The 27,326-nt window shown below is 39.8% G+C and overlaps 1 protein-coding gene across 15 annotated transcripts in view; it reads left to right on the top strand.

Annotated features, from left to right (window-relative positions):
* FOXP1 (forkhead box P1) overlaps positions 1-27,326 on the top strand; it is a 612,918-nt gene that overhangs the window by 406,469 nt on the left and 179,123 nt on the right. For 14 of the 15 annotated variants that reach the window (XM_067463468.1, XM_060766355.2, XM_060766354.2 and 11 more), the window contains one exon: positions 21,901-22,041. In XM_067463468.1, the coding sequence (XP_067319569.1) occupies positions 21,901-22,041 (141 nt within the window). Of the gene's footprint in view, positions 1-12,726; positions 12,871-21,900; positions 22,042-27,326 lie in introns of those variants that run through there. The other variant, XM_067463469.1, reaches the window with a different exon arrangement.

The following is a 27,326-nucleotide window of genomic DNA, read 5'->3' as shown; positions in this document are numbered from 1 at the left end:
AACAAGAAATCTCTTTATCTAATAATTTCTTTGGGGAAACATAAAATCCACATTTTCTGCTTTGAACTTAAATATATGACAATGTGGACTCAGATAACCCAGTTAAAAACAGATATTGTGGGATTTTCTGCCTTGATATAATGGGTTATATGGCTGTGTGGAAGGGCCCTATGAAAAACAAAATAAGCGTACTATGAGCCACGCTACCTCAAGAAGACCTGATAAACGCATCTATTAAAGGCACTTTACATTAGTAGAAGGAACGGCCAGGCTTCTCCTCCTCTTCCTCCGCATTAACAGCCAAGGAGAAGAGTTGAAGAAGGCTGAAGCCCAGCCTTCTTCCCCTCCCTTTCTCGTTCCTCTTATCATTTCCTTTCTTTTCCTTCTTTCCTCCCTTCACCTTCTTCCTTTCCTTCTCCTCATTTCCTTTTCCCCTTCCCTTACTCCTATCCTTTTCTCCTTTCCTTTCTTTTCCTTCTTTCATTCACTTTCTTCCCTTCCTTCACCTTCTTTCCTGCCCTTCCCTTCTTCTTTCCCTAACTCAATTCTTTTTATTATTTCCTTCATTCACTTTCTTCCTTTCCTTCACTTTCTTCCCTTCTTCTTTCCCTTACTCTTTCCTTTCCTTTCTTTACCCTCCCTCCCTTTCCTTTCCTTTCCTTTCCTTTTCTTTTCTTTCCTCCCTTCCTTCCCCTGTTTTGGGAAATGTCACATTGAGCCAAAGTTGCCAAAGATAGGTGAAAAGGCACCCAAAGCCTGGCCCCAGTCTGTCCCCACTTTCTCTCCGCCTTTTCAGTCAAATTTGTCTCCAACCTTGCTAAAGGATTAGGCTGCCTTTTGGTTACACCTCCATGTATAATTTCGGGGCTGGAAATGTCTCCAGAAAACCCGACGGGGAAGACATCTTGGGGGGTCGAATGGGGACGGATTTAAGGTGGATCACAAGGGGAGAAGCCTGTCCCCGGGTAAGCTCATTTTACAGGGTTTCATTGGCAGCTGAGGCAGGCCTGGCGTTGAAGAGCCCCTCGTCAGGCTGAAGCTCGGCAGCGGGAGCCAACCAAAGCAGCTCCGGAGGGGCTTCAGCCTAACTTGAGGGGCTCTTCCACTCCAGGCCTGCCTCACCTGTTAATGCGGAGGAGGAGGAGGAGGAGGGGAAAGCGACATGCCCTCCAGCGAATGTATCGCCTTCACTGCATTTTTTCTACTGCGCATAGGTTTTTTTTTTTTTTTTGTCGTGTCAGGAGCAAGTCACTTCTGGTGTGAGAGAATTGGCCGTCTGCAAGGACGTTGCCCAGGGGATGCCTGGATGATTTGATGTTTTTATCATCCTTGTGGGAGGCTTTTCTCATGTTCCCGCATGAAGAGCTGGAGCTGATAGAGGGAGCTCATCTGCCTCTCCCCGGATTCGAACCTGCGACCTGTTGGTCTTCAGTCCTGCCAGCACAGGGCTTTAACCCACTGCACCACCGGGGGCTCCTTGCGCATAGGTGTCTCCTTTTAATGAAGTATTCTGAAGTTTCAGAAATTTTGGAAAGTTCCAATTTTTTTCCAAAAAAAATTGGAATTGAATTCCAAATCGAACCACCAGCGACCCTACATCCGAAGCGAGTTTTGAACCATTTTTAAAAAATCAAACAAGCCTAGTTCTCAACCTTCCTAATGCCACAACCCCTTAATACAGCTCCTCATGTTGTGGTGACCCCCAACCATAAAATTATTTTTGTTGCTACTTCATAACTGTAATTTTGCTACTGTCATGAATCGTAATGTAGTTATCCGATATGCAGAATGTATTTTCATTCACTGGACTAAATTTGGCATAAATCCCTGATATGCCCAAATTTGAATACTGATGGGGTTGGGGGATGGGGGATTAATTTTGTCATTTGGGAGTTGTAGTGGCTGGGATTTATAGTTAACCTACAATCAAAGAGCATTCTGAATTCCACCAACGATGAAATTGAAACAAACTTGGCACAAAGAATTCCCATGGCTAACAGAAAACACTGGAAGGGTTTGATGAGCATTGGCCTTGAGTTTTGGAGTTGCAGTTCATCTATATCCAGAGAGCACTGTGGACTCAAACCATGATGGAACTGGATCAAACTTGGCACGAATACTCAATATGCCCAAATTTGGTGGAGTTTGGGGAAAATAGACATTGACATTTAGGAGTTGTAGTTGCTGGGATTTATAGTTCACCTACAATCAAAGAGCATTCTAAACCCCACCAATGATAGAGTTGGGCCAAACTTCCCACACAGAACCCCCAAGGCAAACAGAAAACACTGTGTTTCCTAATGGTCTTTGATGACCCCCTCTGACACCATAGTTGAGAAATACTGCTTTAAATAGTTGGGTTTTTTTATTTTTTTGTAAGGAAGCCAGGAGTCTTGGATTCCCCCCCCCCCCTTGCTTAGAATGCTAGTTTGTCATAATTTTCCCTAAAGGTAAGATTTATAATCTTTCAACATGATTTGGTTTCCAGAATGATATCTTGGAATAAAATGGACATGGTCAAATATCAATTTTCCCCCCCTAAGGTCCTCATAAGATAAAGGCAGAACAGGCAGAGCTTTGCGCCTGTGGTTTTTGTAGCTGGTGAAAGCATCTGCTAGGATGTGTGGCATGTTTTCAAGAGATTGACTTGGATGAGTGAGACCTGAGTTCAGGTCTTTCCTCAGTCATGAAGCATTCCGGGGAGTTTTGTCCTGCACATTCACAGCCTGACTTACCATAAAATGCTGTTGTCAGTAAAATATACTGAGCTCCTTGGGGCCAAGGCAGTATATAAATATGAAAAATAAATATTTAAGAGGTTTACGGTCTAATCTTTTGCCTTGGAAATAATTTTGTTAATACTGTTGTTGAGCAGTTGAGTTCCACTATAATGGATATAAGTCTTCATGCATTGTATTGCCTGTGTATGTTACTCTCAAAGATGCAAAATCAGCTGTGATCTGGTTTACCTCACTGTTTATCACAGCAGCTCTTATTTTTGGAGCTAGGACCATTATTTCAGTTCTTTGAATCTCTGTTAGTCTATATTAGCCTGTACATCTTGTGAGACCAAAATTATGCAGGGTATGTTGAACCAGAAAGGAAACTAGTCCTTGTCTTGGAGGCTTCCCACACTCCTGTTTGCATGTTACTGTCCCGGTCGAGGAATACAGAAGCTGCCGTCTGGATGAGTCCTTAGGGAGGCTCACGATTGCTCGGCTCCTATTAGAGTGCATCCAGTGGATCATGTAGAAATGTGATTAATCATGACATCTCACTGTAATTAATTGAAAAGCAGACACTGTCAATTTTGCTGGTTTTAATAAGCGCTGCCCTTCCCTCTTTCTGCCTGCCTTTTGCTATTTCCTTGCCATTTTTTTCCTGTTTGGTTGGGAGAGAGTTAAATTTTTCACAGTTTTCCAGTGATTGTTTGCAGTTTAGCCCTGTGCAACATAATGAAAGTTTTCGAGCCATCTGTTGTTAAGCTGGTGGTGACCAAGGCCAGTATATCCAAACAAAGTGCTGGCCCCGCTGTAAACGGAACCTGTCAGTTTAGCATAGCTTAGCTGACCTTCTCAATGTGCAGGGCAGCCTGTGGTACCAGGCACGGACTGTGTGTATAGCTTAGAAAGGAACTACTTGGGAGGACTATGTTTACCTTTTCCACTTAGTGTTCCTCCCACAGGCTTGAGTTAGTTTATACTAAATCTTTAAATTGACACTGTTTTTTCGAAGCTGAACCCTTTCCGTTGCCAACAAGAGGAAAGGAAGAAGAACCAGAGGGGAAAATCCTTCAGCCACTACTGGCAATCCTTTCAAAGAAGCCTCTCACTTTCTTGTTTTTTCTCGCTCTTGTCATGTGTGTGATAATATTGACTTGAAATAATCAGGCAGGGCTCAACACTCTTCTGTGTGGCAACTGAATCCGGTGGCAGATGCCAGGGAAGGACAGGGCAGCCTCCCTCTTGTCCCTTTTGAATCTCAGATTCTTCCATCCATTTATCCCACATCCTGTCCTTGGGCCTCTAAACCAGGATGCTGCCTGAGGTGGAGAATGCTATCCCATTGCCAGAAACAAAGTGAGATTTAGGTGCCAGTCCATGCCTGTATATGAACTGGAAAGGAGTGCATCTCGATTTCCCTCCTCAGGCAGCAAAATGTCTTGGGTTGGATCTGAGCAAAGTGTTTGCTAGAGCCACAGTTTACTTCCTGGATGATTTTTCTCTCTCCAAAATTAAAACAATGCTTTAGTTAACACAAAAAAAATTATATAGGTCAGGTGATGATTAAAAAAAATGGAAGAAGAAAAATTGAAATTGTTTCTCTATGTTTTGACAATGATAGTTCTAATTCAGTTTTTGTTTTTGTTTTAATATTATGAATATACCTTTATGTAAGTAATTTATACCCCACCTTTCCCCACTCAAATGCCCAAGGCGACTGTCACCAATGAAACATACAATATACAAGTTAAGACCAAGTTAAAACCATAAATATTCGACATACTGTAAACTAATAAAGTACAATACAATAAATGATACTAAGCTAATTGTATAAAGCAGTGGTTCTCAACCTGTGTGTTCCCATTTGCTTTGACCGACAACTCCCATAAATCCCAGCCAGTTTCCCTGCTATTAGGATTTCTGGGAGTTGAAGGTATAAAGCAAACCCATAGGCTGCCTTGGTATCCTTGAATTATGCTCCTCCTAAGGCTTCCTTGGACAGAAAAGTATTAAGGCATTTTCTAAATGTTAGTAGAGAGGATACAGATCTAATCTCATCTGGCAGGACATTCTAGAGGAAGGGAGCCACTCCTGAAAAGGACCTTCTCTAGCACTCTTCATATGTAGTGTCTCGAATATTAGAGGAGGCTAACAATTCCTCACTGGACTTAAGAGATCTCCCCGGGGTATACCGAGGAACTCTGTCTTTCAAGTAATCTGAACCAATGTTGTGTAGGGATTTAAAGATCAACACCAGCACTTTGAATCAGGCCTGGAAACTAATAGGGAGCCAGTGCAGCTATTTAAGGAGTGGAGTGGCGTGTTCTCTTATGTTTGCTCCCGACAACAGTCTAGCTGCCGGTCAGTGGTACACAAGTTGGGCGTGTACCACTGTGGATAGGTCAGATTTTTCCAGGAACAGCGGCAGTTGGCGCAGCAGTTTAAGTTAGTAACCTCCACCACCTGCGCTTCCACATTTAAGGAAGAATCCAGAATCATCCCCAAACTGCAAGTCTGAGCTTTAAGGGGACGTGTGATCCATCCAGTTCCAGTTGTAACCCGATTCCCAGATCTGACTTACACGAGACCAATAGTACTTCCATCTTATCTGGATGCATTTTCAATTTGTTCACCCGAATCCAGCCCATTATCGCCTCCAGGCACTGGTTCAGGCGCAGCATGACTTCCTTGGCGAGGTCTGGTGGAAAGGAGTAGTAGAGTTGGGCATCACCTGTGAACAAATGACACCCAACTCCAAAACTCTAGATGATCTCTACCAGGGGGTTTATTGTAGATGTTAAAGAACATTGGGGAAAGTAATGATCCCTGCGGCGTTGAGCAGTACTCCCCCAATACCAGCTTCTGGCTGCAATCTATGAGAAAGGACTGGAACCACTACAAAACAGTGCCTCTCAGCCCCATACTTGTTAGACGCTCCAAAAGGATACCATGGTCGGTGGTATCGAAAGACACTGAGAGGTCCAGGAGAACTCCCCTTATCTAGTTCTCCATGTTGATCATCCACCAAGGTGACCAAAGACCAAGGTGACTCAGCCTGAAGCCAGACTGAAATGGGACAAAAAATCTGCTTCATCCAAGAACCCCTAAAGTTGTCTGGCCACAACCTGTTCCAGAATTTTACTAATACATGGCAAATTTGACACTGGTCTTTAGTTTATTTATTTATTTTATTTCAGAAATGTATATCCTGTCCTTCTCAACTCCCAAGGGGGGGGGGGGGGTTCCGAGCATGGTCAGATTAAGGGATGATTTTTTCCCAATGTAGGTTGTGCCGCCACTTCTTTTAGTACTTTTAGTAAAAATTTAGTACATTTTAGTACTTGGCTGCTTCTTAGAAATTGCTTTGTTTTTCTTTGGTCATGATTCTACTGTTCTTTGTGATAATTTGGACATAATGAAGGCAAACCTTTATTTTAGATTCAGATCTGAGGCTGAATTCCTATGAAGTTGGATATCTCAAAATACCCTAGGGTTGGGGAAGACTGAATCCTGAGTTCTCCTATAGCCAAAGGCTTTCTGCTGGAAAGAAACTTGTTTGTCTCCACCCAAACATACTGATATTAGAGCTTCCCAGAAGCAAAAGTGTTTCAAAGAAACAGATTAGGAATGCAGACCTGAAAAAAGTACAATCCCTCCCATTTGTAATATTCTCATCTTCACCCCATTGTTTCATAGTGGACTCTTTCACACACTATATTTATAGCGCTATGATTCCACTTTAACTGTCATGACAACATCCTGTGGAATCCTGGGATATACAGTTTAGGAAAGGGTATTTAGGTTATATATCAGAGAAAGGAACTGGGTTCATAATAAGTTGACAGGCAACTTGAAAGCACATAGACGAGTGGTTCTCAACCTGTGGCTGCCCAGATGTTTTGGCCTTCAACTCCCAGAAATCCTAACAGTAGGCCAAAACACCTGGGGACCCACAGGCTGAGAACCACTGATCATAGATGCACACAGTTGGAGAATCCTAGGTCTTCACCAAACTTTCATAGTAGGTAGCCATGTCTGTTAAATTAGAACCATTATGGAACACCAGAATTGTGGTGAACCCAGTTCTGATACACAGAGTGTGGTCTATATAAAGCTATTTTTCATGCTTTGCTGCATAGTGTTATGCATGCTGCAGAATTACCACAAAGATTGATTTCTCTTCTATTTCTGTTTCTCATGGGGCTGAGAAAATCCCACTGATATTCTATCTATCCAATTGTCTATCTTCTTGTTCTCAATCATGAGGAAAAATTACAGCTACATGTGATGCTAAAAGTGTCTTTGATACTGTGATTGAGATTCTTCTAGTCCTTTTACTTCCCAGTAACAATAGTCACAGGTACCAGTTTCCAGAGCATGACTACAAACAAAAAATATTAATCTCTCTGGGGGCCCTTCCACACAGCCCTATATCCCAGAATATCAAGGCAGAAAATCCCTCATTATCTGAATGTGGACTCAAATAACCCAGTTCAAGGCAGATATTATGGGATTTTCTGCCTTGATATTCTGGGATACAGGGCTGTGTGGAAGGGCCCTGTGTTTCTCCAGCCTTTTACAATAGCATATTATCATATTCCAATATCTATCTGACATCTGCACAGAAGACTGGGATGTATGCATGTATAAAGTTCACACCTCCAGAAATCTTTCTGTTCCTATATCTGTGTCTAGTCCAGGTCCTGTCTCATCATGTTTTTTCATTCTGTTTTGAGCAGTTTTCACTGTGTATATTGAGAGTTATGCACAGTTTATATTTGCATATATTTCATGAACTTCAATTAGTAAAACTTGTTTTAGTACTATTTGGCACAAGTTTGTAATGTACACTACACATTTTTCTATCCATGTTTTTGAAATATGCCTATTTTTCCCAGATACATATTAGGCTCAATCAACATGAAGTTTCTGAGATTGTTTATGGGTTGCTACCAGTCTGGAAGTGTAGTCTGATACAAGTTAGTCAGACTGAAATTGAATTCTTCATATATCTCTTACGAAGAAGTGACACATTTTCTCAATACCTGCCTAACTCTTTCAGTAAGGTTGTTTTGAGTGATATGTAGTTTAACCTTAAACAAATTTTTAGTGTGCCTGGGCTATCTTTTTCTATAAGTGGGATCACAGAAAAAATAAGATGGTTCTAGAAATTGCCTTCCACAAGCAGAAGGACATCTTCACTATGTGATAGGCTTCTTAATCTGGAGAGAAATTCCATGGACATAATGGAAAATGGCATTCATGAATTCTCCCCCACTATGGTTTTCTATCCCCAATCTTCTATAGAGGGTATGGGATATTAGCATTGGAAGCTGCAGAAGGAGGGGATGATGGGAAAATATCATTTCTTATTTTTCACCGGTAGACCTCCCCTGGGAAATGTTACTGATAGCAGGAGAAAAACTGGATCAAATCTAGCATGGCTTTGCATGTGCAAAATACTCTTTTCACTGCTGTAAGTTGTAAGTTTGAAATGTTATAGGCTTTAATCTCATAAATTTTAGACATTCTATATGGTCCCTACTGGGAAATAGGGTGGGATATAAATGAAGAAGAAGATGATGATTATATTGTCACTGTTGACCAAAGCTATGTATTTTTGGTGGACTGTGTAAAGTTCCGATGACAGACCAAGCAGCTATCATTGCCACTCTCAAAATCACTTTTTGTTTTGTTGCCTGTAGACAGCCTTCCAGTGACATTATGACTGCACTCTAGACTATAAGATACAGTGGACTTTCCAAATCTGCAGGCTGTAGATCAGGCATGGGCAAAACCAGGTCTGGTTGTGGCCTCTAGGGCTCTTTTTCCCGCCCTTCGTCTGCCTCAGCCCTCCTCTCCGCATGTGGACGTGGTGGCCTGGATTTTCCTCTCAGGCTGGGGACATGGCAAGCTGCCCCCTCCCCAGGCTGATAGGACAGCCAGGGAAGAGAGATTTCCAGATCTCTTGCCTGCCACATGTTTCCCTTTTGCTCTCAGGCTGGGGACATGGTGGGCCACCGCGTCCCTGGGCTGAGAGGAGAGCCAAGGGAGAGACATGTACCTGCCGATAGCTCTGGAGCTCTTACTAACCATGAAATAAAATGGTGGCAACATTAAGATAGATGCACTAAAGTATCATGTACAGGTTGCTGCAATTGAATTAGCATCTTTTTTTGAGGGGGGGGGGGAGTCCTGGAATCAAACCCCCACAGATCTGGAGTGCACACTATATCCTATTTGGGGAAATATTATTTATGCTATATCATCATGATCTAACGTACTATAAGCAGAGCTTCCTTCTTTCTATTCATCTATTGATAATAGCAACAAGAACAAGAATCAAAATACATAATTGGGACCAAATGTTTATGACATTTTACTGATGTTTTCAGGTAAAATAGCTAAATGATGCTATACATTTTAACTTATCCAAAAGCATTAGAAATGAAACATTCTCATTTTCAGGTTCAAGTTCCTACAGTTTGTTTCCCATATAGATGTGACATGTGATGTGCCTTTGCTGTTTTGCAGAGGGTAAGGTGCATGATAGCCTGTACTGCTTCAAGAAGACAGATAACCTTGGCTTTTAGGGTTTCATCTTTATAACTACATTTAAATATTTTGTGTTGTTGAATAAAAGAGAGCTACATTAAGAAATCACCTCTTAGCTGTATTTTTGTTAGCTGTCTAAAACCCAGCTCAACTGTCTATTAAATTCAAACCCACTATGTAAACATTCTCCTGTTGTTCCTGGTCTCCAAGTGGCCAGAAGGATCAGGTTTCACCTGCCTGCACATCTTCAAGCAATTAAAGCTGTTAACTTGAAGCTATTTCACATTCAAGGTCCATGGTGACATTCAAGTCCACAAAAAAGTCTGAAGGTAAAAAGAAAAAAGAAAAGTTCTTGGGAATCATACTGGTCAACAGTTTGTTTTTTCTCCCTCGCACAACACAGTAATGCAATTGGAGTGATGAAATTATTATTGCCTGGAGCAGTATCTAGACTCAGTCACGTGCTAAAGAAAATAAGGGTGGTGAAATGGCTTTGTGATGATAATTATTTATTTCTTGAGAATGATGTTAGATTGGCCTTATTTGACAACTCAATTCACAGCATGCAGACCTTAGTTTGCTTCTCATTTGCAGGAGGATTTGTGCTCAGTGTTTACATTGCACAGTTAGCTCCTTCTGGTAAAAGCTTCAGTTCCAATGACATTCAGCCCCAGGTTTAGTGAGTTCTAGCGGTAAGTCTTAAAAGCTGTTATTTTTTAAAAAGGTTGAAGCAGATTAGTGGTGACCTTAAAAGATTAAACTAGTACAGTTTAAAGATAAATAATCAGCCTTTAGCTCATTAGATAGCTACATAAGCATGACAGAAGGTGACTTTCTTATAACAGTTTTAGAGTCTGGGATGTATTTTTCCTTTAATATTTACAGTTTGGAGGTGAGGGGATTACCTGTGAAGAGGAGTGTGTCTTGTTTGTTTGATTGGGTTGGTGTTTCTCCCCAGAAAGCACAACACAACTGATTACAACACTTTAAATTGTTTTAATGCAGCTTTAAAATTCACAGTTTTCCTGTTGGTTTATTATGCAGAAGAGGTTAAATGGAAGAGCTGTGCTTGCCGCAAAAGAAGATCTTGCTTTGCTGTCCCAGAGGGTGTTCTTAATCAGAAATAACCACAGGCTAAATTATAATGTAGAATTCTGCTGCCCTTTCACCCAACACTGCCTGTTCATTCGGTGTTTGTTAACAAACATCCCTAAGTACAAAATTGTTTGAGAATTACTTTTTCATTATATTCAGCAACTTCAATTAAAGTAAGAGGCTTATGGGGAGGGGGAGGAATTAAAAATGTATGGATTTTCCTCAAGAAAGTTTTAGTGATCATTTCCACATAAGTGTTTTCTCCTCTGGTATTTAACTGTCTCGGGGATAGTCCAATTTAAGTAATATCCTCTAACAAACTAGGGTCTCTTAGCGATGGCAAGAAAAATCCAACAGCTAATCAGATTGCCAACCAATTTTGAAGAAGTGGAGCTCTTGAGGGCCTGGAAACATAAATGGGTGGCATTCCCAGGCCTTTTCTGCAATTAATGAGTTGAATCTGTGTGCTTCACTCCAGTTTCTTACTATGTTGAAGGAAGGTAGCTGTACTCTAGGCCGCATTGGAATTTGGGGGCTTTTGAACAGGCTTAACTATACTTTGGATCACAATGTTCATGTCAGAAGCTACTTGAGAAACTGCAAGTCGCTTCTGGTGTGAGAGAATTGGCTGTCTGCAAGGACGTTGCCCAAGGGACGCCCGGATGTTCTGATGTTTTACCATCCTTGTGGGAGGCTTCTCTCATGTCCCCACATGCGGAACTGGAGCTGACAGAGGGAGATCATCCGTTCTCTCCCCAGATTCAAACCTCCAACCTTTTAGTTTTCAGTCCTGCCGGCACAAGGGTTTAACCCATTGAGCCACCAGGGGCTCCTGGATCACACTCAGAGATAACTATTCCAGGACATCTACAGGAGAGAAGTGAAGCACCAGAATTACTGCTCTTTTTTTAAAAAAAAATGTTTAGCCTACATAATTGAGAAGTCTAATTAAAAGATTAACTGTTGAGCTAAAGGTGAGAACTGCTGAGTTAGTAAAGGCCTTTTACAAGAAACCCTCAATTTCATTCATGTTCCATGCCAGGAGCAGAAAGCTGTGGCACTTAGAAGGTGATGCCTCTTTAAAGCAGATCTTTCCCATTCTGTATTCCCCCTCCCAGCCTCGTCTTTCTGTTTCTATGATCTGCCTTTTGAATGGTTTTTGTGGCTGATCAGTTCCACCTAATATGTCTCTTGATTTCTGCTATTGTAATACTCAGACGACATGCTGTTCTCTTCATTTTTATAAGCTTTAGATGCTCCTGCCTGTCATACTCTGGCGGTTTATCTTCAGCGTCTGGATTTGCTTTCAGACTTGCATGTCTATCAAGCTGCTGTTGCTTTGAATGTGAGATCAAAAGAAGATGAATTCCAGTATATATATAAAAAATCCTTGTATGAAGAAAAGATTGGGTCCTGTGTAAACATCCCACTGACAGCTCCCAATGAGTTATTTTAGCTGAGCATTAGCACCCGGAATGACAGGCAGTCCAAGAGTATATGCTAAATAACAAATATCAGTGGTTGTCGCACAGTGCAAAACAGCAATATATTTTCTAAAGGATCTTGTTCCTTTAAAAAAAAGAATGAGAGAGAGAAAGCGAACCGGGGAAAGAAAAGTACTCTAACTGAATATGGTCTTTCTGCTGTTCATCTCTTTACGAGCTGCCTTCACATGCCAGCCCCAGTTTACTTTCCTTGACAATATCTCTGTCATTTCTCTTGTACGTCAAAAGACTGGACTTTGATAATTGAAGGCGAGGGAGGGGAAGCAGGACAAGGAATGAAGGGAACACAGCTTACTTAGTCATCTGGATTTAAATAGGTATTTTATTTTAGTATCTGAAAGGAAAATGTAGAAAGAGAATGTATCTGGCAGAACATATTGAATGCACACTCCTGAGATCTTAAGCCTCAAAGTGTAATTTATTTTAAAGGGGGGAAAATGTTATGAAGGAATTTGAATAATTACTGTGAAGTCTGGCCAACCTTAACAGACATTTATTGACATAAGCGCGTGGGTACCACTGAGAGTGTGAAAAACAAGCTATCCAAAACTATGTACAAATAAAGAATTTGCCTAGCAGCATAGCTAAGATGCATTGGCCACTGTTTTGTCTAGTTATATATGATTTTTGCATGTAGGCCAGCTGCTTTAATAAGGTAGAATTAATGTAAATTTTGGTGGAGTGTTGAACACAACTTTGAAATTACCTGCAAGTTCCAGTTGATCTTTCCGCCTTGCAGATGGGGGAAAATTGCTTAAATTCTTGTGGTTTCTTTGTCATTTCATAAAAGCAGACGTTGCTACTGTGGAGGGAAGCCTCCCGTTGTTGCCTACAAAGGGCAGTCCTCCAGTGTGTTTTCCCTTCAGTGTGTGCTTCAGCTGCACAGCACTTCCTGTTTATTCAAACATCTTTTAACCATTCTTCAACCCCCTGCTTCAGAGAAACAGCCAGAACACATCTTCAGCAAGAAGACGGCAAACTAGGGAAAGACAGTAAGAGCGTGCTCTGTTAAACTCTCCATATTCTCTGTTTAATGTTTGGGGGGGGGGGAATGGGGGGGCACAACGTGTCGCCGCAGTGAACTTTTAACTTGCTGTCTTGCTTGCCGAGGCATTCTTTTGCTGTAGGAAAATTTAATTGCCGAGGCTTTACAGCAAAATAAGATGATTCATGTTGTTTACTGCCTTGTTGGGCAAAGAAACAAGATGAAATGAAAGCTGGCTTCTGCTAAGTCTCCCTCCTCCTGTCCTCTGTAGCTTTTCAAATGTGTATCCGGAGAAGCCCTGGGTTGTCACTTATGTAAGGAGAAATGGTTTTCAGTGTGAACATGTGTACGAACCTGATGTGCTTTGTTTTGATATGTGTGTCTGTGTTGTCCTGTCATTGGCTTAAGTTTAGAAGAAACGGCGGCAAAAGGGAGGGAGTTTGAATGGGGTCGGTGCCTTTCTTTAGAAGCATCCTTTCCTCGCGATTGTCTTTGCCTTTGTGAATCAGTCTTGTTAATATTTGTACAGATTGAGTCCTAATAAAATCCAGGCTGCTGAGACAAGCATAGGTGTTATCTCTTTTGTATGACTGTTGTCTAGACTTTTTGGTTCTGCAGAAAGAAAAGGGGGGAGGAATAGGCGAGGAAGACTTGTGCTTGCAAAGGGCTGTTAACTTTCATGTCAGAGGCTTTTCTTCAGATTTTCAGTCTCTGTAATATCTGTGAAACCTGGCACAGTCCACAGATAGTCTTGATTAATATCTGTCAGTCATGTTACCACTCCTGTTCCATTTCTTCTTTTTTGTTTGTGTTCACATGGTTTAATAAATTGTATAGGTTTTTTTATTGATGTCTTAACATAGTTTTATCAAAGTCTACTAATACTGATAAGCAGGGATGTGGGTGTGTGTATGTGTTAAGGGTCCAACCCCGCCCCCCCCCCCCCAGAAATGTGTCAGGTTAAAAAAAAACCTGCTTTACTTATGTATTTTAACTGGTTAACCAATTCATGAGTAAATCAGGGTGTGTTCTTTTAACCTGACACGTTTGGAGGGGGTGAACCCTTGACCCCCCCCCCCCCCCCCACATGGCCCTGCTGATAAGCAACTTTTTGTTCATTCATTACAAGCTGCCATCTCAGAAGCAGAAAGGATAGAAAGAAATGGAAAGTGTATAGTTGGTGGGGAGTATCCTTTGGAATGCTTTGAAAAATGGGAACTATTAAGTCTTGAAACTTCTAGGAAGAGGAGCTTCTGGAACATAAACAGACAAAATAAGCTTTGTGTTGTGGCAAGCTGCGAGTGCAACTGATCCTGAACAATTCAGATGCCTGTATGCATTTTTGAAAATGCTCTTTTTAGAATATTTAAAAATGTACAGTGGGAAACAACAACAACATTTGTCTTGAGGACTGTTTGTTTTACAGCAAGATTAACTGCATAGGGAAAATGGAAAGAGTGACTGAAGTTATTTACTCAGATGTTAGTGTAGGTGCAGGCCAGCAAAACATACTGTGGGAACAGTGGCCTGCTGCCTTTCTTAGTATCTCACTCTGTTTGATGACCATCAGATTTCCCAGCTCACTGATTTTGTTTTTTCTGGATGGCAGACTGATTATTTATCAGAAGGGAAAGGGAGTAGCTCAAGCAAATAAACATGTGACCAAACTCTGTTTTCTTTGTGGCTAATAGAAGGATATGTGGAAAATAATAAAAGTGTTTTTTCTAGTTTTTAATAAGAGGAAATTATGTGTCATTTTAAGTTGAAAAAAGAAAAGCTTAAGTGAGTCAACTTTTTTTGAGATTTGTGGCTTTGGTTTTCTGAAAATTCACATGGTTCTCAGCTGAAAATTAATCTGCTGTTTTGTATACTCTACCAGTGGAATGTTTCCACAGATAATATTGCTAACCACTTGGGGCTTAAACTAGATATATTACAATTGTACTTGGTTCCCCACCTTCATGGAAAATGTTGTTTTCTTTTCTTTTAAACACATCAGCTAGGTGCTTGCATAAATGAGAAATACTTGCAACCTTGTGGAAGGATGGATGCTGACTTTGGAGCACAATTCTGGCAGAGTGGTTGTGCTGTCACCCCATTGGCTGTTAAGTGTTTGCAGTGAACATGCGGAGTTTGCAACCATGTTAAATCTAATGCAGACACCCCTTTCTTTTTCTAAACACTGTTCTTATGAACCTTATTAAGTAAAGTGTGCTTCTTTTTAATGATAGCTTGACAAAATGTTAAGTAATTTTTCTGTGAAGAAAAACCCTATGAACTAAATTACTATCAAAAAGGGAAATTGTGTGTGTGTATTTTTGTTTTTATATATGTGTGTGTATAGGAAGGTGTATGTTCATATATACATATACAAAGATAAATACACACACACACATATCATATCCTTTGAGGAAATGTTGCATGTTTTACCTGATTACATCAAATTACAACAAAGTGACATGCACACAAAAGGGATTATACATTGGGTGGGCAGGTACAAATTGAATAGATGGACTTGCTTTCAGAATCTTTCCCTGTCTCTGGAGCTTGGAATTGCCCGTCACTTCCAGTGCATGTATTATATCACCTTGTCTATAATATTAAGTGACTAGCTGCTGCACATCAGTTCTGTTATCTAGGGTCAAGATCATGCTGTCTTAGGAGAAACCTGTATGATGTTCACAAAATAACTATGAATCCTTTTTTTTTAAAGGTTAGTTCTGTGTTTTATATTTCTTTCATGGTGTAAGTGGATTTGAAGGAGAAAGTTAAGGTGGGCAGCTTAGGGCTGTAAGGTTGCATAAATACTCTAAGCCAATACAGTAGCTGATTTTCATTGGCACCAGTCGTTTTTCTCACATATAACCAGCAGTGCTGATGGCTGCATCAGTCACCTGCATGTGAAGAAATGGCAGTGAGCTCTCTTCATGTACCCATAAATAACAGACTTTCATATTTTCCCTCACCTTTACCTTCCTTTATGAAGTTGTTGTTCCATACATCTGAAATATATTATGGTCTTCCATGCATCCTCTCTTCTGTGATGCAATCTGTGAGATGATGGGAAAGGGGCTTGGCTGACCCTATGTCTACTGTTCTTTTGCTTTATGGGTGAGTAGGTTAGTTCTTGTTTGGTACATCATAGTTTGTAGAGCAGTAGTTCTCAACTTGGGGTCTCCAGCTGGTCAACTGGCTGGAATTTCTTGGAGTTGTAGGCCAAAAACATCTGGGGACCCCGGGTTGAGAACTGCTGTTATAGAGTCTCCAAGCAAAATGGGGCAGGTGTATGGTTGCCAAGCTCTGCTTATAAGGAGAAGAAGTGGCTGATTCATTGTGTGTCTTTGAATCATCCTTAGTGATTCTTGAAGCATACAAAGCTTCAGTACATATCAGAGTTTGAGGGAAACCTTGAAAAGCCAGTTAGAACTCTAGCTGACCTTGATGAATGCTTTAATGTTTCATATTACTGTACCTGATCCTTTGGGACAGGACTTGCATCCACATGGTACCCAGACTTGTCCTTGTCACTTCGTTGGTTTCCTGTTTTATCACTGATTTAAAAAGAGGAGTTCTACAAGATCATATCCAGTCTCCCATCTGCTAAATATCTTGGTCCTCTTCTTGGTCCTCAGTCACCCTCAGAAATGTATAAACAGGCCCTGATCATGTTGCCTCTAAGGGCCCTTCCACACAGCCATATAATGCAGAATATCAAGGCAAAAAATCCCACAATATCTGCTTTGAAGTTGGTTATCTGAGTCCACACTGCCATATATTCCAGTTCAAAGCAGAAAATGTGGGATTTTATTCAGCTGTGTGATCCCTCAAACAGCCTATTAACATCCAAGTTCCGTGTTAGTGATTGCAGTGTAGACTCATATAATCCAATTTAAAGCAGATAATCTGGGATCAGCTCTTGAGATATAGGTGTAGATCCAGCCTCTTTTTGAATATCTTCTAAGGCCTTCTCCTTGCCATTGCCGCAATTATTTGGTTTTTGCCTTACTCCAGAAACACCCTTTTCGGTCTGCCACTAAATAGGACAAAGTTGATGGTTTTCAGTAGGTAAAGAAAAAATATATATCACAACAGGTTGGAGTAAGCTAAGAGAAAGAATTTTTAGACATTTTTAATTTGTTTATTTAATTTATACTCCAACTTTCTTCTGGTATAAGACCCATTGATGATTGATTTCACAACAGTACTTTTAATTTACTTAAGTACAAAATGCCTTATTACAGTGCCAGTGAATCTTTGAATATTGGATTGTTCCTACAAGTTAGATGATCTTTCTTCCTTCTCTCTCTTGCTCTGTGTGTGTGTATATACACACATATTTTGAAGAAATTGTGGGATGCTAGTTTGTAGAATCAAGCAGTTCATACGCTAAAAATTCTTGCCACTGTCCTGGACTTCTTGCTGTGTCTAGAAGAGGAACAGGGCTTGCTTAGTTCTTGGCCTCTTTCTCAAGCAGCATTTGTCAGACTGGATTACACTGTAAGTGCCAGCATTATAAGGGCTGGTGTCCATTGAGGTTGAATGAAGATCTCTAAGCTAATTTCACAAAAGCACTCCAAATAGTCTTCAAATGGCCTAGAGGAAATAAGAAGGGAAGAAAGGCAAGCTCTTCTGCTATGCTAGCAAGCTTGCTGTCTTTTCAGTCTTCCTTTCTCTTCTTGTATGGTCTCAGAGGAGCAATGCCTGGTGATTAGTATTTAGAATTACAGGGCAAGCAGGTTTGGTCTCAGGTTAAAAGAGAAGGGAGGGAGAGCCTTGGAAGTCTGTTGCGGGGAAAAAAAACCTACCAAACAGACTTGGTTTGACAAGTGGGACTCTCTGTGTTGAACATGAACTAGCAGCATTCTGAGTATTTTCAGCAACACAAAAATAAACATTGGAAAAGAGTAACACCTACTTTCTGTGCTCTGCATAGATGCTGTCAACCAACACTATTCTTTTTAGTACCCTCCAGGGCTTAATTTGATCTATGTTCACTCGCTCTTAGTTCTAGAATATCTGAAGTAATAATTGAGAATGTTTTGAACACGTGAAAATACTGTTCTGTTCTGCTGCCGTGGCGGATCTGCAGATAGAGTCTCATCATCCCATCACTAGAATGAATACAAGTCTAATCAAATAGTAAGGGCAGTGAAATCCTAGCAGTTCAAATATACAGGTGCTGTTGCTCTTTTTCTTTTTCCTTGAATTTATTTTCATGGTGCAGGGGTTGTAACATAAATCAGAGTTTTTTTCTTGGCAAAATCCTTTAGTGCCAGTTTGCCATTGCCTTCCTCTGAGGCTGAGGAAGTACCATTTGTTCAAGATCACCCAATGGGTTTCTGTGGCTGAGCTAGGACTCTGATCTCTCACAGTCCTGGGACCCTTCTATACTGCCATATAATCCAGATTATCAAAGCAGATAATCCACATGATCTGCATTCAACTGGATTATATGAGTCTACACTGCCATATAATCCAGTTTAAAGCAGTTAATCTGGATTTTATATGGCAGTGTAGAAGGGCTGTACTCTAATATTCAAGTTACTGCATTGGCTCTCAAAACAGGTGCTATTCCCATGCCTTTAACATATCTTGCCCTGGCATTGTGGTTTTGCTATTCTCCTCCACTGCATAGTTACACATTGCAAGTTGTAGCTGCTTCCTTGTTTTTCTTCCTTTCAAGGTTTATATATAACCTCTCTTTTCTAATGGAAAGAAAGATTTCTTGTGGCAGCAGTCTACCCTATCTTCTGGAAGGCAAATAGAAATTATGTATCACATCAACATTTTTTTTCTGAAATACTCAAGACATGTCTGTTTAGATGGAAGATTTTGTTTTGTGATGAGACCTTCACATATACAAAAGAGATGAACTTCAGTGATTCTTCATATCCTGGTCTCAGTGTTTGAATCAGCATAAATAGAGAAATGAAGTATTAACTGTAGTAGTAAGTCACCTGTTGATGCTTAGACCATAGGCCATTCACTTATAAAATAAATAAATACAAAAATACTACACAAAATAAATGGCATATAGATGTTGCACATTAAAAACATTCAGTATGATGAAAATACAATTAAAATGTTTTAAATATAAGCAGCAGTATTAGAATCATAGAATTGGAAGAAATCCCAAGGGTCATCCAGTCCAACCCCCTGCCATGCAGGAAAATATGATCAAAGCACCCCAACAGATGGTCATCCAGCCTCTGCTTTAAAACCCCTCAGAGAATAAGATGCCCCCACGCTCCAAGACAGTGAGTTCTCCTGCTAAAAAACTGTTACTATCAGGAAGTTCTTCCTAATGTTTAGGTGGAATGTTTTCCTTCTATTTGAACCCACTGCTCTGTGGCCCAGTCTCCAGAGCAGCGGAAAACCCCTTTTGAAAGCATGTCATATTGAGATTAGATAAAATTAGATTAGATAAGGACATTCCCAGAGTAATCAACTGCAGTTTATGCAGTCCTTTTTCAGAATTTTCATTTGTACCAGGGCAAAAGGAGAAACCTTCAAGTTATCATAGAATCAGTATCACACTTGAAGGCATCCCTGGCTTCAGTGTCTTAGGCTCCTTCTACACCGCCATATAAAATTTAGACTCATATAATCTCATTCAAAGTAGATAACGCAGAACAGCTACTTTTATAACATGGGTTATATGACAATGTAGAAGAGGCCTTAGAATGCTGTCCAGGTGGTCTTAAATGTGAATCAGCAAAAATGTATCTGAAAATGAAGGAGTAAATATGTCATAGTTGTATTAATGGTCTTTCATTTATTGGATTTTTTCCATGTAATCTCATACTTTCATATATGAAACTAATGTGGAGACAGACACAATGACAATACTGCTCATGAGCTAACTAGATCTTCTTCCCAAGTGGGCGAATAGCCATATTCATATATTTAAAGAGTCTCCGCAGGCAGTATGTCAGATAAGAAATATAAGAATAATATCCTGGTCGGTTGGTAGGCATCTTCTGTTTAAGTTAAGAGATATGACTTTTTATATTATATTCTTCTTATATTCTTCTAGTGTGATACCAGGCCTTTCTAGCTCAGAGATCCTTCTGACTTACAGAACTAGCAGTGTCTTCTCAGTTAATTCAGCTGCGCTGGATAATATTCATTTGTTAAATATCTCAGTGAACATATGTGGAAGGAAGTGTGGATGCCTCATTCCCTCCTTCCGTGTAGGCATCTTGCATAGGACTATTTCTTTCTTGTTTTACATTAATGAAGTCTTCACTCTTCCCACTGTTAACACCTACGCATGTACTGAACGTCTCCAAGGAGACAAGGAAACCCTTGAGTCCAGCAATGGTGAATCCTCCAATGAGGCAGCTAGCAAGAGGCAACTCCTTGAGGCATCTAAGCTTCCAGCTGTCCTCCTGCAGACATTAATTTCCTTCTGGCTCCTGCAGGCAGGCTTTCTCCTTTGCATCTGAAATGTTGGTGAGTGCTTGAGGTTTCTCCAAGTGAACTGGGTGGGGAAACACTTCATACATTTCTTTGTTCATTCCCCAGTCTCCTATTTATGTCACCCGGCTGCTACTCTCTCAACAATTCCAAATGTATTTCCAGCTCTGGCACTGCCACTGCTGACTCCTTTTATAGCTTTCCTTCCCCACTGTTTCTTAAATCCAGCAATTGCTCCATTTCACATGGGTTCTCCTCTTAATGCTGGCTTCTAATTTCATCTTCGATTTCAGGCCTAGCATTTCCCGATACTGGGGATGTTGCATTCTGCTGGGCCACACTGCCAAGTATAGTCTATATCTTTGAAGAGGTCTGTTTTCATGAGATTTACAGTGGAAAACTAAATCTTCTTTATTAGTTTGTATGAGTTAGAAAGCTTTTTCACCCCTTTTCCTTTCTATAGGGCACAGTTAACTTATGGCATCAACTGTCACAAGATATGGCAAAGACCAATTGCTTTGATGGTTTAAAAAGAGGAGATAGCTGTCAATAACTATTAGCTTCTAATCTTCATGTAATATTCAGAGGCTTCATATATTTCCAAATGCTAAGAACAGCAACCAGGAGATGCCTGTACTTATTTCATACACTCTTGAGGAATTTCCCAGGTAGAGTTGAGCATTGTTGCATACAGAGTTATACATGAAATTAATATGTATTTTGAGACATGATGACTATAGTCATTTAATCTGAGCCCACTGGCAAAAGGTACACACATATTATCCATCTTATTTGCAATTAATTCAAGGGGATTTCATTTCTGGGGCTAAGGGAGACTCTAAATATAGATAGCTCTAGGACTTCCCAGTTCAGATGTTTGACTCTTCCCGTGGTGAGAAGCAAGCAGGAAAGGCAGGGCAGGAAGGGAGGATATAAACCCAAAGTTGGTTTTAGATTGTCCCTCGGGGGAATGACAGAATAAAATAATGTATGAAACAAATCCATCACAACTACTCTTATGAAATGTGTGCCTTTATTGGGGGGAATAAAATAATTCTTTTACAAAGACTACATTTCTCAGGGGGATTTATTCTTGTGTCCTTTTAGAGAGTCTCAAAAAAGCTTAGGATGTTTGCCACCGATGACTCATTAAACTATAAAACAGCCAAGGCTGTGTTCCTACCAACAAACATTTCCCTTTGTATGTCACTCCTACAGAAACTATGGTTTCTTACATCAAGTTGTAAAATATCCATACAAACAATCTGGAGAACTGACACCATCTACTGTAAAAGCTCTATCCATCACCCCACTCCCCACCCCAAAGGATAAGGGTAGGATGTCAAACCCTGGATGTATTCCTGAGACCAATTTATTAGCACAGCCAATCAACTAGAATCACCTTGGTCATTCAATGAGAGATTGTCATTACTTTGTGAATATTCAAGCATTGATTTTCTACTATCTATTAATCTGAATATTCCTGTGTCACAGGTGTGTTCAGTTTCAGCTTGGTCTTCCTAGATTTCTTAGGTCAGCACCTTTGAAAGAATGTGCAGATAAAAGAACCACACAGTTTATCTTGTTGACATTCATTTCTATCATTGTTTTTCCCCAGGCTCTGCAGGTAGCAAGGCAGCTTCTGTTACAGCAGCAGCAGCAGCAGCAGCAACAACAACAACAGCAACAACAGCAACAACAACAACAAATCAGTGGGCTAAAGTCACCTAAGAGGAATGACAAACAACCAGCCCTTCAGGTAAGAACCTCTGTCTTGCTGTCATGTAATAGGATCATTGATAAGGAAACTGATAGTAAGGATGTGGAGAATAATTGCTGTTTTTCTTCTCTTTGTTGAGAAATGGCGGCTCAAATAATTGAAACAACCTGTGGAGCAAATGGTCAACTGCCATAAGGTTTTTTTTCTCACACTGTGCAAACAAACAAAAAACGTGAAGGCTCAAACACTGGTTATACGAACATTTATGTTAAAAAAAAAAAAGAATAGTGCCAAATATATTTTATGTGCAAAATTGTTATTTTGTGAACACACTAAGATTTGTGCAAAACATTTTTGCCCCAAAGGGGTAAAGTGTGAAAAATATTTAGAAAATGCCCCAAAACTCATAAATTTGCCTAGCAGGAAGAAAACTTTTTAAATTATTAATTCTTGCATCTGAAAATTTAGTAAGTGAAGATTTATATCCCTAATAATTTAAACAATTGTTTGATTTTTTAAATTAAAGCTGATCATTGTTCATGCCAGTGGTTGTGATTCAACTATGTATGATAGTATGAAACATGAGGCAGAAGTATATCACTTATATGTATTTATTTATTATTTCACTTATTTGTATCTTGTCCTTCTCACCCCCGGAGGGGGACTTAGGGCAGCTTCACAACAGGCATTGATTCAATGCCAAGAACAACAATAAATGATAAAAGCAATTAAAACAATTCAGTAATGCTTTAAAATGACTAAAATATTATTTAAAATCATACAGGTTTGAAATCATAGTTCAGGTCAGTCCATTGTTATTCACACAAATTGAGTCTCATTCTGAATTGCTGCCTCTAATGTTCAAACGCTTAGTCCCATAACCAGGTTTTGAGTTTCTTCCTAAAGGACAAGAGGGAGGGTGTCTCTCGTCTCCACCAGTTGCATTTGTGAGGATGGAGGGACCAAGAGCAGGGCCTCTCCCGTGAATCTTAGACTTTGTGATGAGTCATATAGACCAGGTTTCCATTTAGTGAAGATTGGTTTCAGAAATTAGGGGTAGTCATCCAGCATTTTTTGTCCACCTTGGGTAAAGGAGTTGACAGTTCCTTGAAGTAAAGTAATTGTGGATACACCAATTAAGAGCTATTGAAACCAAGCTGATATGGACAAACAATGTGAATTATAGACGCATGCTAGTGATGTAACTTTGTGGTAAGGTTGAAACATTTTTATGAAAAGAAGGTAATTTTGCTCTGAGATTTTCTGCAGAAATAAAGAAATCTGCCCCTTATCTCACTAGTATGTGGGAGGTGAGATCACGCACACAGATTGTCAATTTCTCCACAGTTTTTTTTTAATGTGTTGAGATAGCGTCTCTTAAAAAATTGAGAAAGTTTTCATATATTCTTCACATCCCTACTTAATACATAAAAGGACTAAATTGTTACTCCTGTTACAGTTTAAGAAAATCTGAGTAGTTATAATTAATTCATTTCTGTCAATAACAAAGAGGTGAAATAGCACATGCTTGAAGTGGGGACCACACCGATGCTGCTGATTTGTGGGTGCTCTGGCAACTGAGACAGCAGTGAACTGGGTAGCAAAAGGCCAACAATTTGTACCATTCAGGTTTTTTAGTTTAAGAAATGGAAAAGTAAAGACATTGGCCTCCATCCAGTTAGTCCCAACTACAATAGACCAGTTGAATGAAGGGAGCAATGGAGCATACATAAGTATTCATTTAGCATTTTGGGGAGCCATCCAGTGGTTTTAGGCCTTTCCTTAAAAATGTACTTGTTAGTTACTTCAACTTGTTTTTGTGGCATAACATCAACTGTAAGTGATTAACTTTTAAGAGTAATTTTCAAAACAGTGATTAAGGAGTCATTCAGAGAAGCAGATGAGATTTACAGATGTGATAAGAACTCGTAGGTCTTATGGTAGTGATCCAACCTCGTGGTGCTTCAGTTTATTGGAAATGGATATTATTTCAAATGTCATCTCTTGGTACATGTGTATTTAGAAAACATTTTTGTAACAGAACTTAAAGATGAATCCATGCTGTTTTGTTAAAAGTTCAAAAATATGTTAGTTTGGTCATTCCATAACTGATCCATTTGCCTTTTAATAGACTCTCTTTTACTGGGGACATTTTTAATGAGATATTGTGCTGGCAGGGCCCAGTGTCAGGTACTAGAAGAAGTGCTTTGTTGTGCAGATGTCTTAAGAATTGCTCCAGAGGATGAAATATGACTGTGTTGACCTTTCAGCTGTGAGCTTATTTGTCAGGATTCAAATAAGTTGAAAGGATCAAACCAAACAGTTTCCGTTGTCAGACTGGGAATTGTGTTTCAGAGGTCAACAGTGAGGGCCACGTTGCAAATTCCATAACGTCGCCAATTGTTGGTACATATTAAAGTATTTGAGCTACTTCTGCAGTCAGAGACACAATTAAAATTCTAATTTATTAATGTATACAGAGAGCTGGTCCAACCTGTCACTCACGGATTCAAATGACTGCCCATTCTTTTTCCACCCTTGCTCCTTGAGCTTTTGCATCCTTAAACCTACTCTTGAAAATAACAGACACTGTGAGCCCAGTGGCACAATAAAGATGTATATTTTAAAAAGGTTTGAGCATGGAAAAAATTGTTAAGGGAAAATACACAAATGCACACAGATCATTTCTTGTTCTACCTGACAAGGTGAAATATGGAATATCACAGTTTGCATTATTTTGTCAACAATTACTGTACTCAGTGTAAACCAATGCCATAATTTTACATTGTTCCTAGTTTAGACTAGGCACTTACCAAAACAAGGCTTTTTTCGTCATTTTAAATATCACAATTGTGTTACTGGATTGGCTAATATTGGTTTATTTTATTGATAGTATATTTCAAAAAATGTACAGGAGTCATTTTTCATTTTTTAGGTGCTTGCCACTAAGTACCTTATTATTTTCAATTTCCAAAATTTATTGATTGGATGTTTATTTTACTTTTGTAAACAATTTACAACATAAAATAAGAACAAGTAGTAACACAGAATAAAATTAACAGTGTGGGGTTTGTTTGTTTTTTTAAATGGTTTTAAAACATGTCACAAAAAATGTACAGCACCCCCACGGTAACAAGCTTCTGAAACAAGGGGGTCCTGCAATCGTAAATGTGTCCTCCATGTGTGGCCATTTTCATCCTGACAGCCATAAAAATGACGGAAAGAGGACCCTCGCAATTTCCCCCATTCTCGCCAATGGGCCAAATCTTTCCAGAGTGAAAACCAAATCTCTGGCTGGCGAATCATGAAATGGTATTTCCCCCCCTCCCGATTTTGGGAATTTCCCAGTAAACAGAATGGAGGCGGGCCAAAAATGGGACAGTTTTTGGCAAATCACAAGTTCCTAGAGAGCACCAGTGCCTCCTCAGGGATCAAGCTACTTTTAGGTTCTCCTGGTATGGACTAAGCTGTTGCATTTTGCCATTCTATTCAACTGTGTATGTCAGCTCAGCTTTCTTGTTTGTTAGTTAGTTTGTTTGTTTTTACTCACATTTCTAGACTTATACTTGTGTATACAAGGTAAATTAGTGGATACAACCCTCTAAATTTCAAGTTTCAAATTAATGGACACAATCCTCAAGTTCGGGTTTTTTTTGGCCAGGCCCATTCACAATTAGCACTCCTCTTCTTAACTGCTATTGTTCCAGCCTCTGATGTCCCAGAGTTTATAGTTTGGTGATGCACTAAATGCCCTTCCCAAACTACCAATCCCAGGATTCCATCCCATGGAATCGTGGCAGTTAGAGGAAACATAACTCTCATTGTAGAATGCGAATGAGCCTCTGGAAATTGACCAACAGTCAGTAAAGCTGTTGCAAGAAAGGAGCTGTATGTTCCTTATACCAGACAAAAAGTCTGGCCAAAATGTTTTGGACCTCCTGATGTTTGTGAATATTTACAAAGGCAGCATCTTATAGTGGATGTTACTGTAGTAGAAATTCAATGTCATTATGACATATGGTAATAGGACCACATTGGAAATCCCCAGGAATAGGTGTAGCTGGCATATTTTAAAAGTATGTTTCTTGCCACAACCAAAATCTAAGTATCCAGTTCATGACTACACCAAAAACGATGTCCAAAATATGTTCAGCAGTATTATATCATTAATTTGTACATATTTCTTATATATATTCATACTGATAAATACATGAATATTTGTATCATTTGCTTTAGAATATAGCACTAAGAGAACACTGTTAACTCAGAATTTTTGTGGTTTTGTGTCTACCTATTGTTGGATCCACCAGATCGACTGCATACTATATTCCTGAAATGGTAACCAGACAGTTTGGGATAGTTTGAAAGGCTGAATACTGGTTGTTGTTGTTGTTGTTTGCCTTTAAGTTATTTCTAACATGTGGCCACCTTATCATTGGATTTCCTTGGCAAGATTTGTTCACAGGAAGGGTTTGTCTTTGCCTTTATTTAAGAGTGAGAGGGTGTGATTAAGAGTGATTGCCCCCCTGGCTATGGAACTCCCTTCCTGGTGAGATTAGATCGGCCCCTCCCTTCTGTCCTTCAGAAGGATGGTAAAAACTTTGCTGTGGAACCAAGATTTTGGGACAGTGCAATAAGGCAGCAATAGGAAACTTGACCATTCCAACCAGATTCGATGTGGATGATTGAGATGGTTTTAAATAGTGGCTTTTAAGGTTGAGATAAATTATTTTAGTATTTATTATCTCTTTAGTCTATTTATGTCCCGGCATTGAATGTTTGCCTTTTATATTACGTGCTCCACCCTGAATCACCTTCGGGGTGAGAAGGGCGGAATATAAATGCTTAAATAAATAAATAAATGTACTTTGCCCAAACTCACCCAGTGGATTTCCGTGGCCAAGTTGGGATTCAACCCCTGGTCTCCAGAATTATAATCTGATGTCCCGAAGACTACACTATGCTAGCTCTATGACTACTGCACACACAGTATATGATTGCTTAATGTCTCCTTTGTCTAACTTAATAGTGTTGGGATGCACATTAAGCGAGTAAGAGCTAAGTATCAAATGCGATATGTTGTCTATGCTTATGAATGCAACAATGAAGCAGTGAGAACATTCCATACATCTATATTGTATGGAGGTTTGGAGGTTTTGATGCAAGAATACAGCGTGGTGTAATATCTTCCAGGGGAGTTTTCTTTCTTTCCTCTTGACCTTGACAGCTGTTGTTGGAGACAGGTTCTAGCACATTTCATTTGTTTTACATATAAGCATTTTATCTGAGATGTGGTCTACATCTAGGTATAAAACAATAAATCT

Source organism: Anolis sagrei, chromosome 2 (assembly GCF_037176765.1).
Source record: "Anolis sagrei isolate rAnoSag1 chromosome 2, rAnoSag1.mat, whole genome shotgun sequence".
Classification (NCBI taxonomy): domain Eukaryota; kingdom Metazoa; phylum Chordata; class Lepidosauria; order Squamata; family Dactyloidae; genus Anolis; species Anolis sagrei.
The sequence above is the reverse complement of the archived record's forward strand: the minus strand, read 5'-3'. Positions and strand labels throughout refer to the sequence as shown.